The following is a 15,572-nucleotide window of genomic DNA, read 5'->3' on the forward strand; positions in this document are numbered from 1 at the left end:
GACGGTAGAAATTAGCAAAACCCCAAAACTTTTGCAATTGTCTGCGTGACCGGGGTGCCTCCCACTCAGTGACCGCCTTCACTTTCCCAGGGTCCATCTCAATGCCAGCGGGGGAGATACGATACCCTAGGTAGTCAATCTTCGCCTGGTGAAATTCACACTTGGACAGCTTGGCATACAGTTCAGCGGCCCTGAGTTTTTTCAAGACAGTGCGGACCAAAGCGACGTGTTCGTCGTAAGTCTGAGTATAGATAAGGATATCGTCCAAATATACGATAACACCTTTGTAAAGGTGGTCATGCAAGATTTCATTAATTAATTGCATGAAAACTGCAGGCGCCCCCTACAGGCCAAAAGGCATCACCCGGAACTGGAAGCAGCCGAGGGGGCAGTTGAAAGCAGTCTTCCACTCATCCCCCTCCTTTATGCGGACTCTATAGTACGCTTCTCTGAGGTCCAGTTTAGTGAAAATGCGGCCCTTCCCCAATTGGGCTAACATGTCCTTCATTAACGGCAATGGGTAGAGGTTTTGGGCCAAGATCCCATTCAGATTCTTGAAATTAACACAAAGCCTCAGGGAGCCATCTTTCCTCTCTCTGAATAATACAGGGGCAGCTACTTTGGGCTGTGCTGGCTCGATGAAACCCCGTTGTAAATTTTTATCAATGAATTTTCTCATTTCCTCCATCTCCCTTGGGGACATGGAATATATTTGGGGCTTTGCAAGCTTGATACCGGGCAAAATGTCGATGGAGCAATCAGTAGGTCTGTGGGGCGGAAGCTTATCGGAAGATTCCTCACTAAAAACACCTCTCAGGTCCCAATACACTTTTGGAATCTTTTCCTCTCCTTCAATCCTTTCCTGCCCTCTGGCGGCCAAAGCAGAACTGCAGCTAACAGGTTCCGGGGAAACGCCCTTCCCCTCTGGAGGCGTGCTTGTGCGAATGCCCAACCAACCCTCCCTCCAATTTATGCGAGGGTTCTATTTTCGAAGCCAAGGGAGGCCTAAAATGAGGGGCCTGTCCATTCCAGGAGCCACAATAAAAGAGATTAATTCGGTGTGGGAGCCCTCTTCATCTCTAGAGGCTCAGTATAGAAGTGGGCTGGGCCACCCCCTGCTATGAACCCATCTATCTGGCAAAAGACAATAGGGGTTTTCAAAGTTTTTAACTTGAGGCCTAGTTTCTCCACCATAGCAGGATTTATCATGCAGCGGGAACAGCCTGAGTCAAGGAGGGCGGGAAGCTGCTCTGATACCCCATCGGGCGGAACCCTTAACTCTATTGGGATCAGCATGGGGCCTTTGTTTGAACTCACCCAGCGAGGCGAGGCGTCGTCATCGGAAGAGCTGGTAGAGGCGTCAGCTTCTCCCTCCATGTCCTGTCTGAAATGCGGGGGGGTGGGGTGGTGGCATCCGCGGCGAAAGCAGCTTCCGTTTTCTTTTTGTCCGGGGCCTTGCTTGATCTCCCTTCCCTCTTGGCAGGGGGTGGGGTGGTCGCGGGAAGCTTAGCGCGGCACTCCGGAGTGCGGTGGCCTCCCCTCCCGCAACGAAAAATGTGAACGGCTTGACTTTGCCTGTGGGGCCTCCTTTCCCTTCGCTCCTCACTCGGAAAGGGGGCTTGTGAGTTGGGGGGGGGAGATCTTGCTGCTCTTTCTCTCTCTCTCTCTCTCTCCTCCTTCGCACGTTGAAGTCTAATTAAATCAAGCTCAATATCTGCTGCATTTTCATACCAAGCAGTAACGCGCTTAGGAAGGTGGCGATTAACACATTGTTGATAAATGTCTTCATTCAAGCCCAATGCAAACTTATCCAAAAGCGCTTCTGCAGACCATCTTCTCATATAAGTACAGAGGTGTTGAAACTCCTGAATGTACTGAGACACTGGCCTATCTCCCTGTGTGAGGGTCATAAATTTCAGCTTCCCCCGTTTCTCAGTGAGGGGATCATCAAATCGTCTCTTGAACGCAGTCATAAAAGCATCAAAATTCCTCAGGAGGGGGGAATTGCTTTGGTGCAGACCCATCATCCAGTCGGCAGCCTCTTCCTCCAAAGCAAGTAACACCATACGTACTTTCATGTCATCCGATTCTAAATCGGGCCCATAAATTTCCATAAAGTTATAAACCTGCATAATGAAGAGGCCCAGTTTCTTGGGATTTCCGTCATACTTTACAGTTAAGGGAGGGACTTTTGCCATTCTGCGTCTTCTTGGGGCTCCCCCTGCTCTGGCAGCCCCCCTGGCTGGGGGGGGGGGTTGAAGCTGTCTCTGGGTTAGCGCGCTTCCATTCCCCCTCGGCCTCTTCACCCTCCCCGAATCTTTGCATAGAGTACCTTTGTTCCAAGTCCTCCGGCTGAACTCTTTCTCAGGGCCTTCATTCGGCCCCCATTTCAAGTGGCTTTGCCTGATGTTTTCTTCTGGTAACTCCCGCATCCCAGCTTGTGCTGTCCTCCTTTTGTCCCACAGATAAGGACCAACGGGGGGGGGGGATCGCAGGGCCCGCTATTTCCAACTCAGCCATTCTCTCAGGTAATGATGGATCAGTAGTGTCCTTTTCAATTTCTTCATCGCTTGCGTGCAAAGACATTTTCTTCGTTTCTTCTTGCAAGTACACCCCCCACGGAAGGTTGTAATCTCCTGGTGGGGTGTTAGTGAGATTTCGCTTACTGTCAGCACCTCTTCATTAAATAATTAGGAAAGAAAGACCACGAGACTCCATGTGTGGAAATCAAGTGTACTTTTACTAATTAAAAATGATTAAAGGCATAGCGAAGCGAAATCTGAATATTTAGGCGCGAAAGCGATTGATATAGAATAGCCCATTCCTCTCCCCTTGGCATCACAGTTATAGTCCAATCATAATTCTCCCAAGTGTCAGGTACGAGATAACTTCAAAAGGCATCATGAAGATGGAATGTCGGTGCCGTTATTCCTGGCGGGAAACTCCCACGAATGCGCAGTCCAATCAGCAGTTGAACTCCAGAACCTTCCTCCAGCACACTTAGTAACCCCACCCAAATACCATGCCCTCCCTCCCCGTTTCATGGCAGCCGAAGCAACAGCAAAGCAGAGGCTGACACATATACAATATTGACTATTTCCCCCAACTTGATGTTTGAAAATTTGATGAGCTCTCCTTTTATCCCCTCATCTAACTCGTTTATGACGGGTCCCAACTCCTTTTAGGTCTGGTTCCAAATAGGCCAGTAGTGAGCCACTACTGTGGTGATACCACTATTGGCCCACTACTGGCCTATTTGGAACCAGGTCTAAAAGAGGGGGGCCGGCATGCATGTGCACGCTGCTCAACTCATGCACTCAGGGTGTACACGCATATGAATATGGAGCTGAATTTGTAGTCAAGCTGCATGTGCCTGGATGTATGCACCAGCCTGCCCCTAGCCTGAGTTGAACTATATGCGCATGTGTGCCATCCTGTCACTCACCAAGCCTGAAGAGCAGAAGAACAGCAACAGCACAGAGAACTTGCCCTTTGTTTTTGTTGTGCAGAGCCTGACCACATGATCAAGAAGTACATTACTAAACCTTCCAGAAGAGGCAACAGACACCCCAGCAATGTCCCCACTATTCATTGGATGACAAGCTCCAAGGCCAGGTAAACAAGAACTCCTGCTCTCTCCACAAGCTCACAGGAAGGCAATCAAGGATGTAAGTGCAGGCAGCTTGCCAAGTTTCCAAATTTTGATTACTTGATTGCAGGAATGTCAGCCATAACTTTGATCCCTTTGGTCAGTGTTGCCTGAACAACCTTTGCTGTCATATTGATGAAGAAGCTCTGTAATTATCTATTCATAAATACCCTTTGAAAATATAGCTTTGTTTTACATAAAACAAAAAGGACTATAATAAAAAAAATAAAACAAATACAGAGTATTGTTGATGTACTTCTTAAGAGAGAAATGATATATGAGAAAATAAAATTTAATTTTCTCTTGACTGGGCAGTAGCATGGACTACCACTATTTTATGGCTATAGGAGAAACATGCAGTCTGGAATGTAGTCCTTGACTTAAAGCATTGTTTTAAGTCAAGGCTGAAGGCTCCAGGGGACAAAAAACGGCACTACGAGCAAACTGGAAGTGACTTGCGGTTTGGCCGTAGGGCTGTTTTTTGCCCTCCGGAGCCTTCAGGGAAGCTCCTGAAGCCTCCAGAGGGCCTCAGGAGGGGGATGCTATATTCGCCCTCCCAGTCTCCTAGAAAGCCTCTGAAACCTGGGGAGGGCAAAAAAAGTGGAGGGGGGGGAAGCGCTGGTCGCACATGCATGTGCAGAGAGGAGGGAAGCGTGTCCATGTGTAGCACACCCTCACATGACCCCACATGCGCTTCCCCCGCTTTTGGCATGTGAACCACAAAAGGTTCACCATCACTGTTCTATAGGCATTTATAGTTATTGACTTATCTCCTTGTAGTAAACAGCCTGTTTCAGTTTAGCCTGATTAGCACAAGAAAAAAAATCTGTCTCTGCCTCCCAACAATTTGCCTCCTTGCAGTAAACGGCAAAGCCTGTTTCAATTCCAATTTCAGTTTCAGCATGGGCCTCCCGATGATCAGCTGTTTCAGGTTGCAGGAATTGCCATAGTCTGTTGCTGCCTCAGCAAGCCCTATTTTCCCCCTTTACTGCAAGGCATGGTTTTAAGGAAAATTAAAATTCTGTGAAATTGAACATTTATTTTGGACTTTAACAATGGTTTTTTAAAACTCAGACCAACAATAATTAGGGACTCCATGGCAAAAAAATTAAAATAGGAAAGAGTTCAAGTTGAGCGTAACTACCTTAACAAAAAGTTACTTGAAATAAATTTGCCAGGAACTCCAATAAAATAAAATTCTAAAAATGGAAGATAGTAAAAATGAATAATACTACATAACTTTTGAAAAGATCTGAAAACAAACAAGGTGAAGAAAATATGAAAAATGTACTTTTTGGAATTCTTTCCATGTTTTTAAAAATAGCTGAACTCCAAATTATGAAGGAGAGATCAGGGCTTAAAATGGACTGCTGGCAACATTCTGAGTTGCTACTGAATTGTGACTCCTATACAGAGACACTGGAGGAACTACTAGAATTTTTTTTCTGCTATGTACAGATGGATTTGATTTGTTATTTAAAACACAACTTATCAGTGTAATGTTATCAATACAGTGTAAGGTATTGATGTTTCTTCCCCCAATTTTAAAAGCATGCTCATCTTCTTCTAATCTAGTTTTTCTTAATACTATATACTATTTTTAGTATATAACTGAATGATCTCTTCCCTTTCAGTCAACCGTGGGAGATTTTTTGTTGGAAATGTTAAACTCCCTCTAATTACTCTCTGTTTTAAAAAACTGGTTTCTAAAGCCTTTGCAAGTAGTATTTAGTCCTACTAATTTCAACAGAACCAATGCAGTGATAAATGTTGTGCATATTGTTCACTATAATCAATATCATGGAAAAAAGGAAAAACAAATATCAACACTGAATCAATAATAATAATGATACTTTAATTTAATTGAAAACATATATCCTACATTTTTAAAGATGATGATGATGGCTTTGTTTTTTGTTTCTCAGGGAACAACATTTGTTGCTTTCCTTAGTGTAAGGTAACCTAAAATAACATCTGAAGGAAGCATTCGTATATAGGCAAATTCCTCAGTTGTACTAAATCTCAGTTTGCTCTGAGGGTCAGTATAGTTTGCCTGTAAGAGAAGCACAAATTGAAATATCTGAGTGGAAGTGTAAGAAATTGCACATTTTTAAAAACAGTGAAAATCAATACTATTGGAAACATTACATGGTCCTTTAGTTTCCCTTCTTCCTTTGTTCTATCCATCCATGTTTTCATAATAATAAAAATTCAAATTTTAAAATATGTTCTGAAATTTAACTAATTTTCCACATTATAAAATGGTTATCAATACCTAAAAAAGATAATGGTATAAATGTGATTCTTGCCATATAATCATTAATATCTGAAGGAATCATGAAGATCATTTAGTCCAACCTACTGCCCTGATATAAGAATTCTCATACCATCTCAGACAAATGGTTGTCCAAACTTTTCTTTAAATCTTCAGTAATGGAGCACCTCTGATTTCGATAGGTTGCTTCGCTTTTCATTATTATGCAAAGTGTATATATGTATATACACTCTGTTACATTTTGTTAATGTATTTTCTTGCCAGTCATGTAAAACTCTTGACCATAATGGACATAGAATATCGAATAATAAGGTTGGGAGGAACCTTGAAGATCTTCCAGTCCTTGAGCATTGGGCCATATGTAGTTCAGTGATGAGAAAAGCAAAATTGTGATTTAGGTAGGAAAACCCAAAAGCACAAATGTAGAATAAAATGTACCTGGCTCAGCAGTAGTACAGGGATCTAGATAAAGAAAGGTATACCTGTGCTGTGCTTTTATCAATTCCAGAAGTAAAGTAAACTATAATTGTCTTTCATCTTGTCTACAAATGCTCCTAACTTTCTGTTATGAGGTGGGTTAGAATCTACTTAGGAACTTGACTTAAATGAAAATAGGGGTGATTACCAGATATACCTAATTTATTAGATTTGTATCTCATGTTTTTTCCAGGAGCTCAAACCAGCTTATACATGAATCTTTCTTGGGTTTATGTCACAACAATTTTAAGAAGAGATCAGATTTAGAGAGAATTGTCTTTATTCTTAAAATGCAATTAACAATCCATCAGGATGACTAAAAATTGTTCCTAAGTAATATTTTGAAGTTTTCAGTTTTAAATTATAGAAGAAAAACAGAAGGAAAACAAACTAGAGTTTTTAACATGAGGCTGTACAATCTCCTCTCCTGTATATAACTATTTTTTTGCATATTGCAGAGAGTGGGATCAGTTGATCCTCATAGTGATTTTCAACACTAAAATGTTATGATTTGTTTGGCAAGTACTTTTCACCCTGAAAGCATGAAAAAAGGCTGTACTACTTTTCTAATCAGGGATTTCAATATTGGTTTAAATTGAAGATTTAAAGGTTTCCCCTGCCCAGTTGTGACTGACTCAAGGGGGTGGTGCTCATCCCCAATTCTCAGCCAAAGGAGATTGCATTGTCCAAGAGACACTTCTGTCATCATGTGGCCAGCATGAAAATATGGAAAACAGTAACTTCGCCACAAAAACAGTACATATTTATTTACTTATATTTGCATGCTTTCAAACTGCTAGATTGGCAAGAGCTGGGGCAAATAGTATTACAAGATTACATTCTATTGTCAGTCTGATTTTGTTTGAAATTACTTTGTTAGATAACTACTAAACAAGAGTGGAAATATTTAGAGCAATGCAGAGAAAAGTTAAATTCTAAAATAAGTTTAAAATACTTACAGGAAGTCCTGAAATATCAGAATATTTTTTGACTGGTTTAAATGAAGTAAGAGCATCAATACTGAAGTCTGGAAGAAAAGAAATTAAAAAGAAATTAAATTCATCATTTCAATGTAGATCTGGCTAGCCTCCAATTCTGAGACAAATTACATTGAAAATTTTAATCTAGTGCCATCACTTTTTCCAATCAGTACAAATATACAGACAGTATCCTATCCAAGCAAGGACATGTAATTAGATTCTAATGCTAAGTATTTGCTTTCTGCATTTTAAGTATTCATTTAAATTACATTGTAAAATATCAGTTAAGTAGCAATTTAAATTACAATATGTTCAAATTATGGAAATCTTATTCTTTTTAACAAGTAATTTATATCCAGAGAATGTCTCTTCTAAAAATCTTCCTCTGAAAATTACTCAGAATTACAAAATGTTTAATAAAGTATACACCTTTGTATTATATAAAAGTACAATACCAAGTGTAAGGTAGCAATAGGCTGATTAATAAACAAAATTAAAAAACCTAATACTGCATAGACAAAAATGGTTCTCTCAAGAAATTAAAATTATCCAAATGAGAACAAAAACAAATTTCGGCAAAAGTAACATTAGCACTTAGAAAAGGATGAAAAAGCATGTACTTCATGGACTGATTTGGGCCACTGCTTCAAAATCAAGTCTTCCATTCAAAATAGTATTGTAACCAGATGAATATTGACATTTTCTACTCTTTCTCTAAAATTGCATTATGATAGTTGCTACTTTAATTGGTAATTATTATAATCTGAAACAGATGATTAGGTTCATTTCATTATCAGAGAGGGCAATTTTATTTCACTAAGAAATTTCTATCACAATCTTTTCCCAGAAAAGCAATAATTTCAGCAGTTTTCAGAAAGATGTGATGATAATTTTTCTGAAATGAGAAGAAATAAAAGTAATTAAAGATATTATTGGTACTCTTATCTGGCAAAACAAATGAAGATAACTAAGTATAGTTACAGGAATTTATTAGGATAATATCCTTCAGGATAAAATGGGAATCTTATTTTTGGATAGGTCAAATTGTGTTGTTATTAAAATTGTAACAGCAGAGTTCCCTTAGTTCTAAAAAAACCCCACAACCTACAGCTTTTTCTGTAGTTATCTTCTGTACCTGTATAGCAGGTAACTACTATAGTTGGAGTGATAGTTGTATGGTACAAATAGTTTTGAAATCAGACAGCTTTAGATATTTCCTTCTAAGCTGAGCAATTTATTATGACAAATAAGGTATCATTTCTGTGGGAGAAAAGATAATTTAATTTAATAATCTTAAATTCAATAATTTTTAAAGTACATACCAATATTACTTAAAAGAAATCAATGACCTAGAAGTAATGTAGCCATTTAAATGGAAAACAGTTACTTTTCTCTTGAATTGTTTGAAATATTCATTTCTTTATATTGTAACCACAATGTTCTTTGAATTTTTCTTCAGATGCTTTTCGTACATTTTTTTTTATGTTTAAAGCATTTCTAAGTCATTAGATTTGCTCCTTTTAGAACTAGTTATTGTTGTGGCCTGTCAACCACCGGTCCCTCCAGCAGCCAAATCATATGAGGAGGAGTGGGAGTCAGAGTCAGCATCAAAGCAACCTGAGAACTCAGGTTGGGGGAAGAGAGAATGGAAGTCAGAGAAACAGACAGAGGTGGAGCCTAGGCCATCTGTCAGCCCTCAGATGCACAGTCAACAGCCCCAAGGTCTGGAGGTGGCTGATGAGGAAGAGGCTGAGTCCAGTGCCTGATGCACAAATGCGCAAAAGGCAGAGAAGAGCAATAGAAATCTGTGGGCCGGCTCTTTGGGATCCTTCGCCATTGCTGCTAGCAAAACCCCACCCTAGCTCTGGGAATAAAAGGCAGGGGGCAGAATAGATGTGGAGACAACTATTCAGCTTCCTTGTAGACTGACTTGTTAGCCTGCTGTAAGAGAGAAGCTTTTTTCTGGGGCTGCTGAGGCTCCTAATAAAGGAATCAATGCTTCAACTACAGAGGGTTAGCCATGTTTGGGGAGCTGGGTCAGAACAGTTTTCTGTGATAATTATCTTTTGAATTGATGGCTGTAAATATTTTTCCATATTTCAATGTATTTTAATTGTCTTTTTAAAGATATGCAAACTTGTGAAGGAAGGGAATATAAAAAATGCGTCCTACAACTCCATGTCACTCTAATTATGTTTCTGTTCATGGTGAATAAGTATTCCCCTGAATTTCCTTTGCTGAAATCTACTTGGTCACAATATATCTCACAATGGAAAAACTGTTTTGAAGTATTTTCTAGAAAGCTGTTATTTATAAATATGTAGGAAAAATCTAAAGAGCTTACAGCTTGGATCATTTAATTGCCATGGCAGTGTTCTTTCTGAAGAAAGAATTTGTTTCAGATTCTTCCATGTTCTGTTCTTCTTGCCAGCTGCTGCTCCACCAGTGCCAGAGTGCTGGAATGTTTAAAAATTATATTTAACAAGTATACTGCCATTATTTAAATTGCTTTTGTTGCAGCACTTTTTAAAACAGTTTAGCTATTTATTTTAGGTTAAAAAATGCTGGGAAGTTCCTTCTTGCAAGTGAAAGGAAGAAATGTTTATTTTGTGTAAGAACCAACTGTTTACATTCAAAGAAAACCTATGGAAAGCATTCTGGAAACTGTTTTCTTAACCGAAAATAAAATGGTGAAATAGAATACTAGAAAGGTTGCTGATGCGTTTCCAGAACTTGATAAGGTTATGTTGTTCATTTTCTTTTTCAAATACTGTTGGCTAGAGCACTTTGGACTTGAAGAAGCTGGATAGGAAGAATATTCACTCTTTTCACTTTTTTGTGAAAAGCTCTCCTGAAAATATAGACAGCCAACAAAACAAATGGATGGATCATCAAACAAATTAATCTAGAATCCCAAGACATGAGTAAGGTACAATAAGAGAATCTTAAAAGCCCATACAAGTTTCTCTCTGTGCCAGATCAATAAAGGATTATTTTAAGTTTCTTTCTCTTATTTCTCAGTATTTTAACCAGCTTCTTCATTCCCTTTTAAATAGCTATGTTGTATCTTCCCAAATGTGATTTTTTGCATTATTCCTATATAATAATAATCTACAATTATCAATAGCCAAGATAAAAATTGGTTAAAATCCATGGGACTTTTGGTTTTTGATCAGCTTGAATGTAAAGTTCTTTATATTGTAAATTACTTGGATACAAAACCCCATCTAACATTAAATGAAGATATTTATTTCCAACATAACTTCATTGGAATCCATATTTAAATTCTTGTCCTCTTATGTTCTTTGTTATTTTAAATATATTGTTAATATTATTTTAATAATATTACAGTTTTAATTGGAGTTAGTAGCCACACTGTGCATATCAAATATAAATCAGACAAGAAAGATAAATATTTAAAAAAGAATAGGAAGAGGACAAAGAGATTAGAAATAAAGCAATTGAAAGCAGAGGAGAGGAAGAACGGGAGAGAAATATGGCATTACACAATCATACTTGAATGCGTTCCACATTTCATTTAAACTACTATAGATAAAAAAGGTTATTTGTCTCAAGAAAATGTAACACATTTGTAGAAAAAATACATACAATAAATCTTGGAGCTTTAAAAGGAAAATGCTTGACAGAAGTTTCTATTGGTCCTGTGCTTGTATTGATTGTCATAGCTTTGTTTTCATTCAGTGTTTCTGCACTGGTACTCTGGGGAAAAAAAATATATATATATATATATATATATATATATATATATATATACATTAATTTGAGGGAGAAGGAAATAAAGTTTTACAAAATCCAACCCTTAATCCAAACTTGTTTCAGAATTTTATCAAAATTATTGCATTATGTTGCTCAGTTAAATCAGTAATATTGAACCATATATGTGTAAAAACAGACTGGGTTCATATCTACTAAATCATGAAGTGGTTTATTTGGTTTTGGTTTAGTGTGCTATATAAATCCAGCCAATTTGTAAGCTGGATTTGTAATATATAAGACATGACATATGACTTAACTTGCTATATGAGCCCAATCAACTGCTTAGGAAACTCTAAGCAAACATCATAACTTTGCACCAAAACTATTCAAAATAGAGTGATTGCAGTAATGTGCTAGCATAATTAAATATATTGAAACTACTGCATGGTGGTTTTTGAAAAGACAGTTAACTATTAGGATTATTTTAATAATATGCTCTACTTTCTCTTTTTTATATCTTTTTTTCTATTTTCTTATTATTGCTTGTTATTATGTAGTTTTTTTATTTTTGTTTATTTTGTTTAGAGACAGTCTAATGATCAGAATTGGGATCAACAATTTGGTCAGTAAACAAAAAAGTTGCTAAGTAAAGCTAAGTGTATGCTTATGATCTTCCAATGATCACCACACAGTACTCACACGGTAACACCCCATCACCTAGTCATATGATTGGAATCTGGGTGCTTAGCAACTTGTTTACACTTATACTCACTTGCCAAGGTCTCTGAGATCATATAATTGCCATTTGCAATCTTCTGTGCCAGCCTACCCCCAAAGGCTGGGGAAGCCAGCAGGGAAGGTAATAAGCTGAACTAAACACTGTGCTAAAAACATTTTAGTGCATTCCGTAATGCATTCTAAAACATACTAAAATCTTTGTCTTGCTGCCTCTCTTGCCTGCACAAGAGACAAGTGCTAAAAATCCTCTTCATAAACTAATGACATAATAATATTTTTTTTTCCTTAGATATTTGAGGTTTGCAGATTTATGAAAGTATGTAAATTGCAATGTTTTTGTCATATTCTTTTTTGAGTGCCTTGGTCATAAATGCATACATACCCATGGTTGTCAGAAAGTTCCAATGTCTTGCAATTGCTCCTGAGACAGCCTACACTACTTCTGAAGTGATGGGAATGTACTAATGTTTACCAAAGATCTTTCTATCCCTACAGGTTTCAATTCCCTTCTGATAGAATACAGTTTCAAATCAATATGGTTCAGGACCATTTCACAAATACTCCAGTATTTTGTTTTCTCCAGGAAACTGTTTTAATGATAGATATGAGTTAGTGCACTTAGTGCACTCAGACTATCAAAGATCTGGAAGTCCAACAAGATCAGGCTGCATGCTCTAAGAATGGTGTTTTTTTTTGAGCAGTCAAACGCCTCCTTTTAAAACAGCAAGATACTTATATAACTGTCCCAAAAATCAAAAGGGCATTAATCTTATTATGCTGCAATGTACTTCCCACAACAGTTTTTGTGGGCCAATATAAAAAAAAATACTGTATGAGGTGAGATTGCACCTCTAAAGACAAGGGAGGATTGAAACTATAGGTTATGTCTGCTATACTATATCTTATATAAGGACTCATAGACTCTATAACACCTCACTTAAATAAAACACAAGGAAATCCTGATCTCTTTTATGTACAACTGTTATCAGATCAATATAAAGTAGCTTCTTTGAATGTGATCCAATTTTGTCATGCTATAATGCAAAATTAAGCAGACTCTAATTGCCTAATGATAACTCACACTATTGTTAATGTATTATTTTGTCTGTTTTTTTAATTTTTAATTATTGTTTTAAAGCTTTTATTTGTAATGTTGGTCTATGACCATAATAAAAATTGATTGAAAGATCTATCCAGGGAGGACTGAAATAAATCCATGATCTTTTAGAAAGGCTGACCTCAAATTATAGACCTGCTAGCAGACTCTACGCTATGTCTGCCTTATTTCACTGGCACCAGTTCTCTACATCAGAAGAGGCTGTTTGGCACTATCCATCAGAAAAGGATGCTTACCACTCGTCCATTCTATTTCTCTATCATTTCTGAAACTTTCGATAGAAAATGGAGTTACCACCTTACAGCACGCAATACTTATAACTAAATTATCTATGAGTGCTAAGTGCAGCATAAACCATATATCGATACAAAAGCTACACACTTTCGCTGATACTGTAACATCACTAAATTTATCTATGTTATATAAATTGTTCATCCTACGTGTAAAAACATGGGTTACCATAAATGTGTGTGTTCCGGAACACGCCTGATTTTCGTTAAACTTTCTTCCTCGCTGAAAAACAAAACAAAACCTGTCCCCAAATGTCCAAAGAGGAGCGACGGAAACCAAAGGGAGACGCGGCGCCTTCGATTACGTCACTCAGGCGGGCGAAAACTGGGTGGTGCTTCTTAGAGGTAATTTTATAGAGAGACGCCTCGTCTCTCGTTTCCCGATTGCTGCATACGGGAAAGAGGGAGAGGTCACCAAGTATTAGCTGGCTCTAGAACTTTTTCCGGTCTAGCTAAACAAAGCGCAAGTAACGACGAGCTCGTCCCCAAACTTGACACCTTTAAGTCTTGTGGACTTCAATTCCCAGAATTCTCCAGCCAGCTATAGCAAATGCTTATTTAAACAATTTTGTCATTTTATGAAGCAGACTGTTATAAGTAGCAGAGATTTCATGAGCTGTTATTCTAGAAACACTGGTTTTATTAGAGATATGTGATTGCATGTACTAAACACTGATTTAGTCAGAGCTAGCTTCTATACAGGTAAGTCCTCAATTTACAACAGTTTGTTTAGTGACTGTTCAAAGTTGCAATGACACTGAAAAAATAATTTATATTACCATTTTTCATAACCTTTTCAACATCTCCACAGTCATATGAACAAAATTCGGACACTTGATAACGGACTCATATTTATGACATTTGCAGTGTGCCAAGGTCATGTGATCAGCTTTTACAACCTTCTACAAGCAGAGTCAATGGGGAAGCCAGATTCATTTAACAACCATGTCTCTAACTTAACATCTGCGATAATTCACTTAACAAGTGTAGCAAGAAAGGTTGTAAAAATATTCACTTAACATATGTTTTGCTTAACATCATAAATGTTGGGCTCAATTGTGGTTGTAAGTTGAGGACTACTTCTATTTACAGATCTGAGTCATTAAAATCCAATAGCCATTAGAAGCAACAAGGAAATTATATCAGCTGCCATCTAATATCAAACTTTTTCAACCTATTTTCTTCGTTTTAATTTGGTAATTTATAATAGAATACAATAATGAAACTTAAATATAGTAATAAAAATACAGCAGTGATTAATATAATCAGAAAGGAAAGTTCAATATGCTATTGATTAAAATGAATAAAACTGAAGAAAAAGGCTCCATATGATAGCTCAATCTTGTAATATATTAAAACTAGATCATATGCTGAAGTCTTCCTATTTTTACAAAATACAGATATTTCAAAAAATAAAATTTCAATAAAGTAAAAATTATTTAGGAATATAAATATCTTTTCAAATATGTAAAATAATTATCTTTGCTGAATCACAGTTTTGTTAAAGCCAGAGTTCTCCATAAAATATCAAGTTCCATATTTTGAATATAAATAAAAATTAATATTAATATTTTGCTGTTGTATTTTTCTCGACTTGCATTAATTTATCATTTAAAGAGCCAATAACAGATGTGATCAAATAATTCAATGTCAGAATAAATAATCCAATATCCAACATTCCTTAAACCTTCTTTGAAAAGTCCATGTCCATGATTTTCTGATGAATTAATTTCATCTCTAGTTCATAAAAATAAATTATATTTCTTAAAATATGGTTTTGTTTGCTATTCAAAACTGGATTTTTTAATTCCTTACTCCAAGTATACATTGTCAGTATTAACCTTCTTCCTATTTCTTTTTAGTTTTGTGTAAAATTAGATTGTACTTTTTACTTCAAATACAGTATTTTTAAACATCAAATAGTTGCTAAAATGTTTGATCCATGCTGTTTAATGATATATGCTTTAACTGTAATACTGCTAAACAGATGATTTATGTATTATATTCAAAAGTAATGTATCAAATTTCTAAAAGTGATATTATTAATCAATTGGTTCAAGGTATTAATCTCCTCCAAGAATTTCAATTAAAAATTATCTCTATTTTCAATCTAGAATTATTCTCTAAGAAAGTGCTAGCATTGTCTCAAAATTCCAAGTCAAAATTTAAATACTTTTCTATTAATAACCAGGTATGTCTAGCAGCTTTGGAAAAACAACCCTCTTTTATCATCAGTTGACCCCTAGTCTTGCCAATATTTTAAACACTCACATACTGGCAAAGTCACAAAATTTGGATAATCAAAGAAATTTACAGCCCATCTTGGTAC

The 15,572-nt window shown here is 37.0% G+C and overlaps 1 protein-coding gene across 1 annotated transcript; it reads right to left on the reverse strand.

The window, feature by feature from the left end:
• Window positions 1–5,483: 5,483 nt before the first annotated feature.
• Window positions 5,484–13,539, reverse strand: INO80C (INO80 complex subunit C). The gene is made up of 5 exons (XM_032238076.1): window positions 13,413–13,539; window positions 10,991–11,101; window positions 9,726–9,837; window positions 7,361–7,428; window positions 5,484–5,702 (listed from the first exon to the last, which is right to left on the reverse strand). Exons 1-5 carry the CDS (start codon window positions 13,413–13,415, stop codon window positions 5,571–5,573), a joined length of 426 nt encoding a protein of 141 aa, XP_032093967.1. The 5' UTR covers window positions 13,416–13,539; the 3' UTR covers window positions 5,484–5,570.
• Window positions 13,540–15,572: the final 2,033 nt, after the last annotated feature.

The sequence above is a fragment of the Thamnophis elegans genome, chromosome Z, assembly GCF_009769535.1.
Source record: "Thamnophis elegans isolate rThaEle1 chromosome Z, rThaEle1.pri, whole genome shotgun sequence".
NCBI classification, from domain to species: Eukaryota; Metazoa; Chordata; class Lepidosauria; order Squamata; family Colubridae; genus Thamnophis; species Thamnophis elegans.

Coding starts and splice junctions, on each gene's coding strand:
- INO80C (XM_032238076.1), bottom strand. Junction 7,429..9,725: donor GCAATTAAATGATCCAAGCT/GTAAGCTCTTTA, acceptor CTTTTCTTCCAG/ACTTCAGTATTGATGCTCTT. Junction 5,703..7,360: donor CTGATATTTCAGGACTTCCT/GTAAGTATTTTA, acceptor CTTCTCTTACAG/GCAAACTATACTGACCCTCA.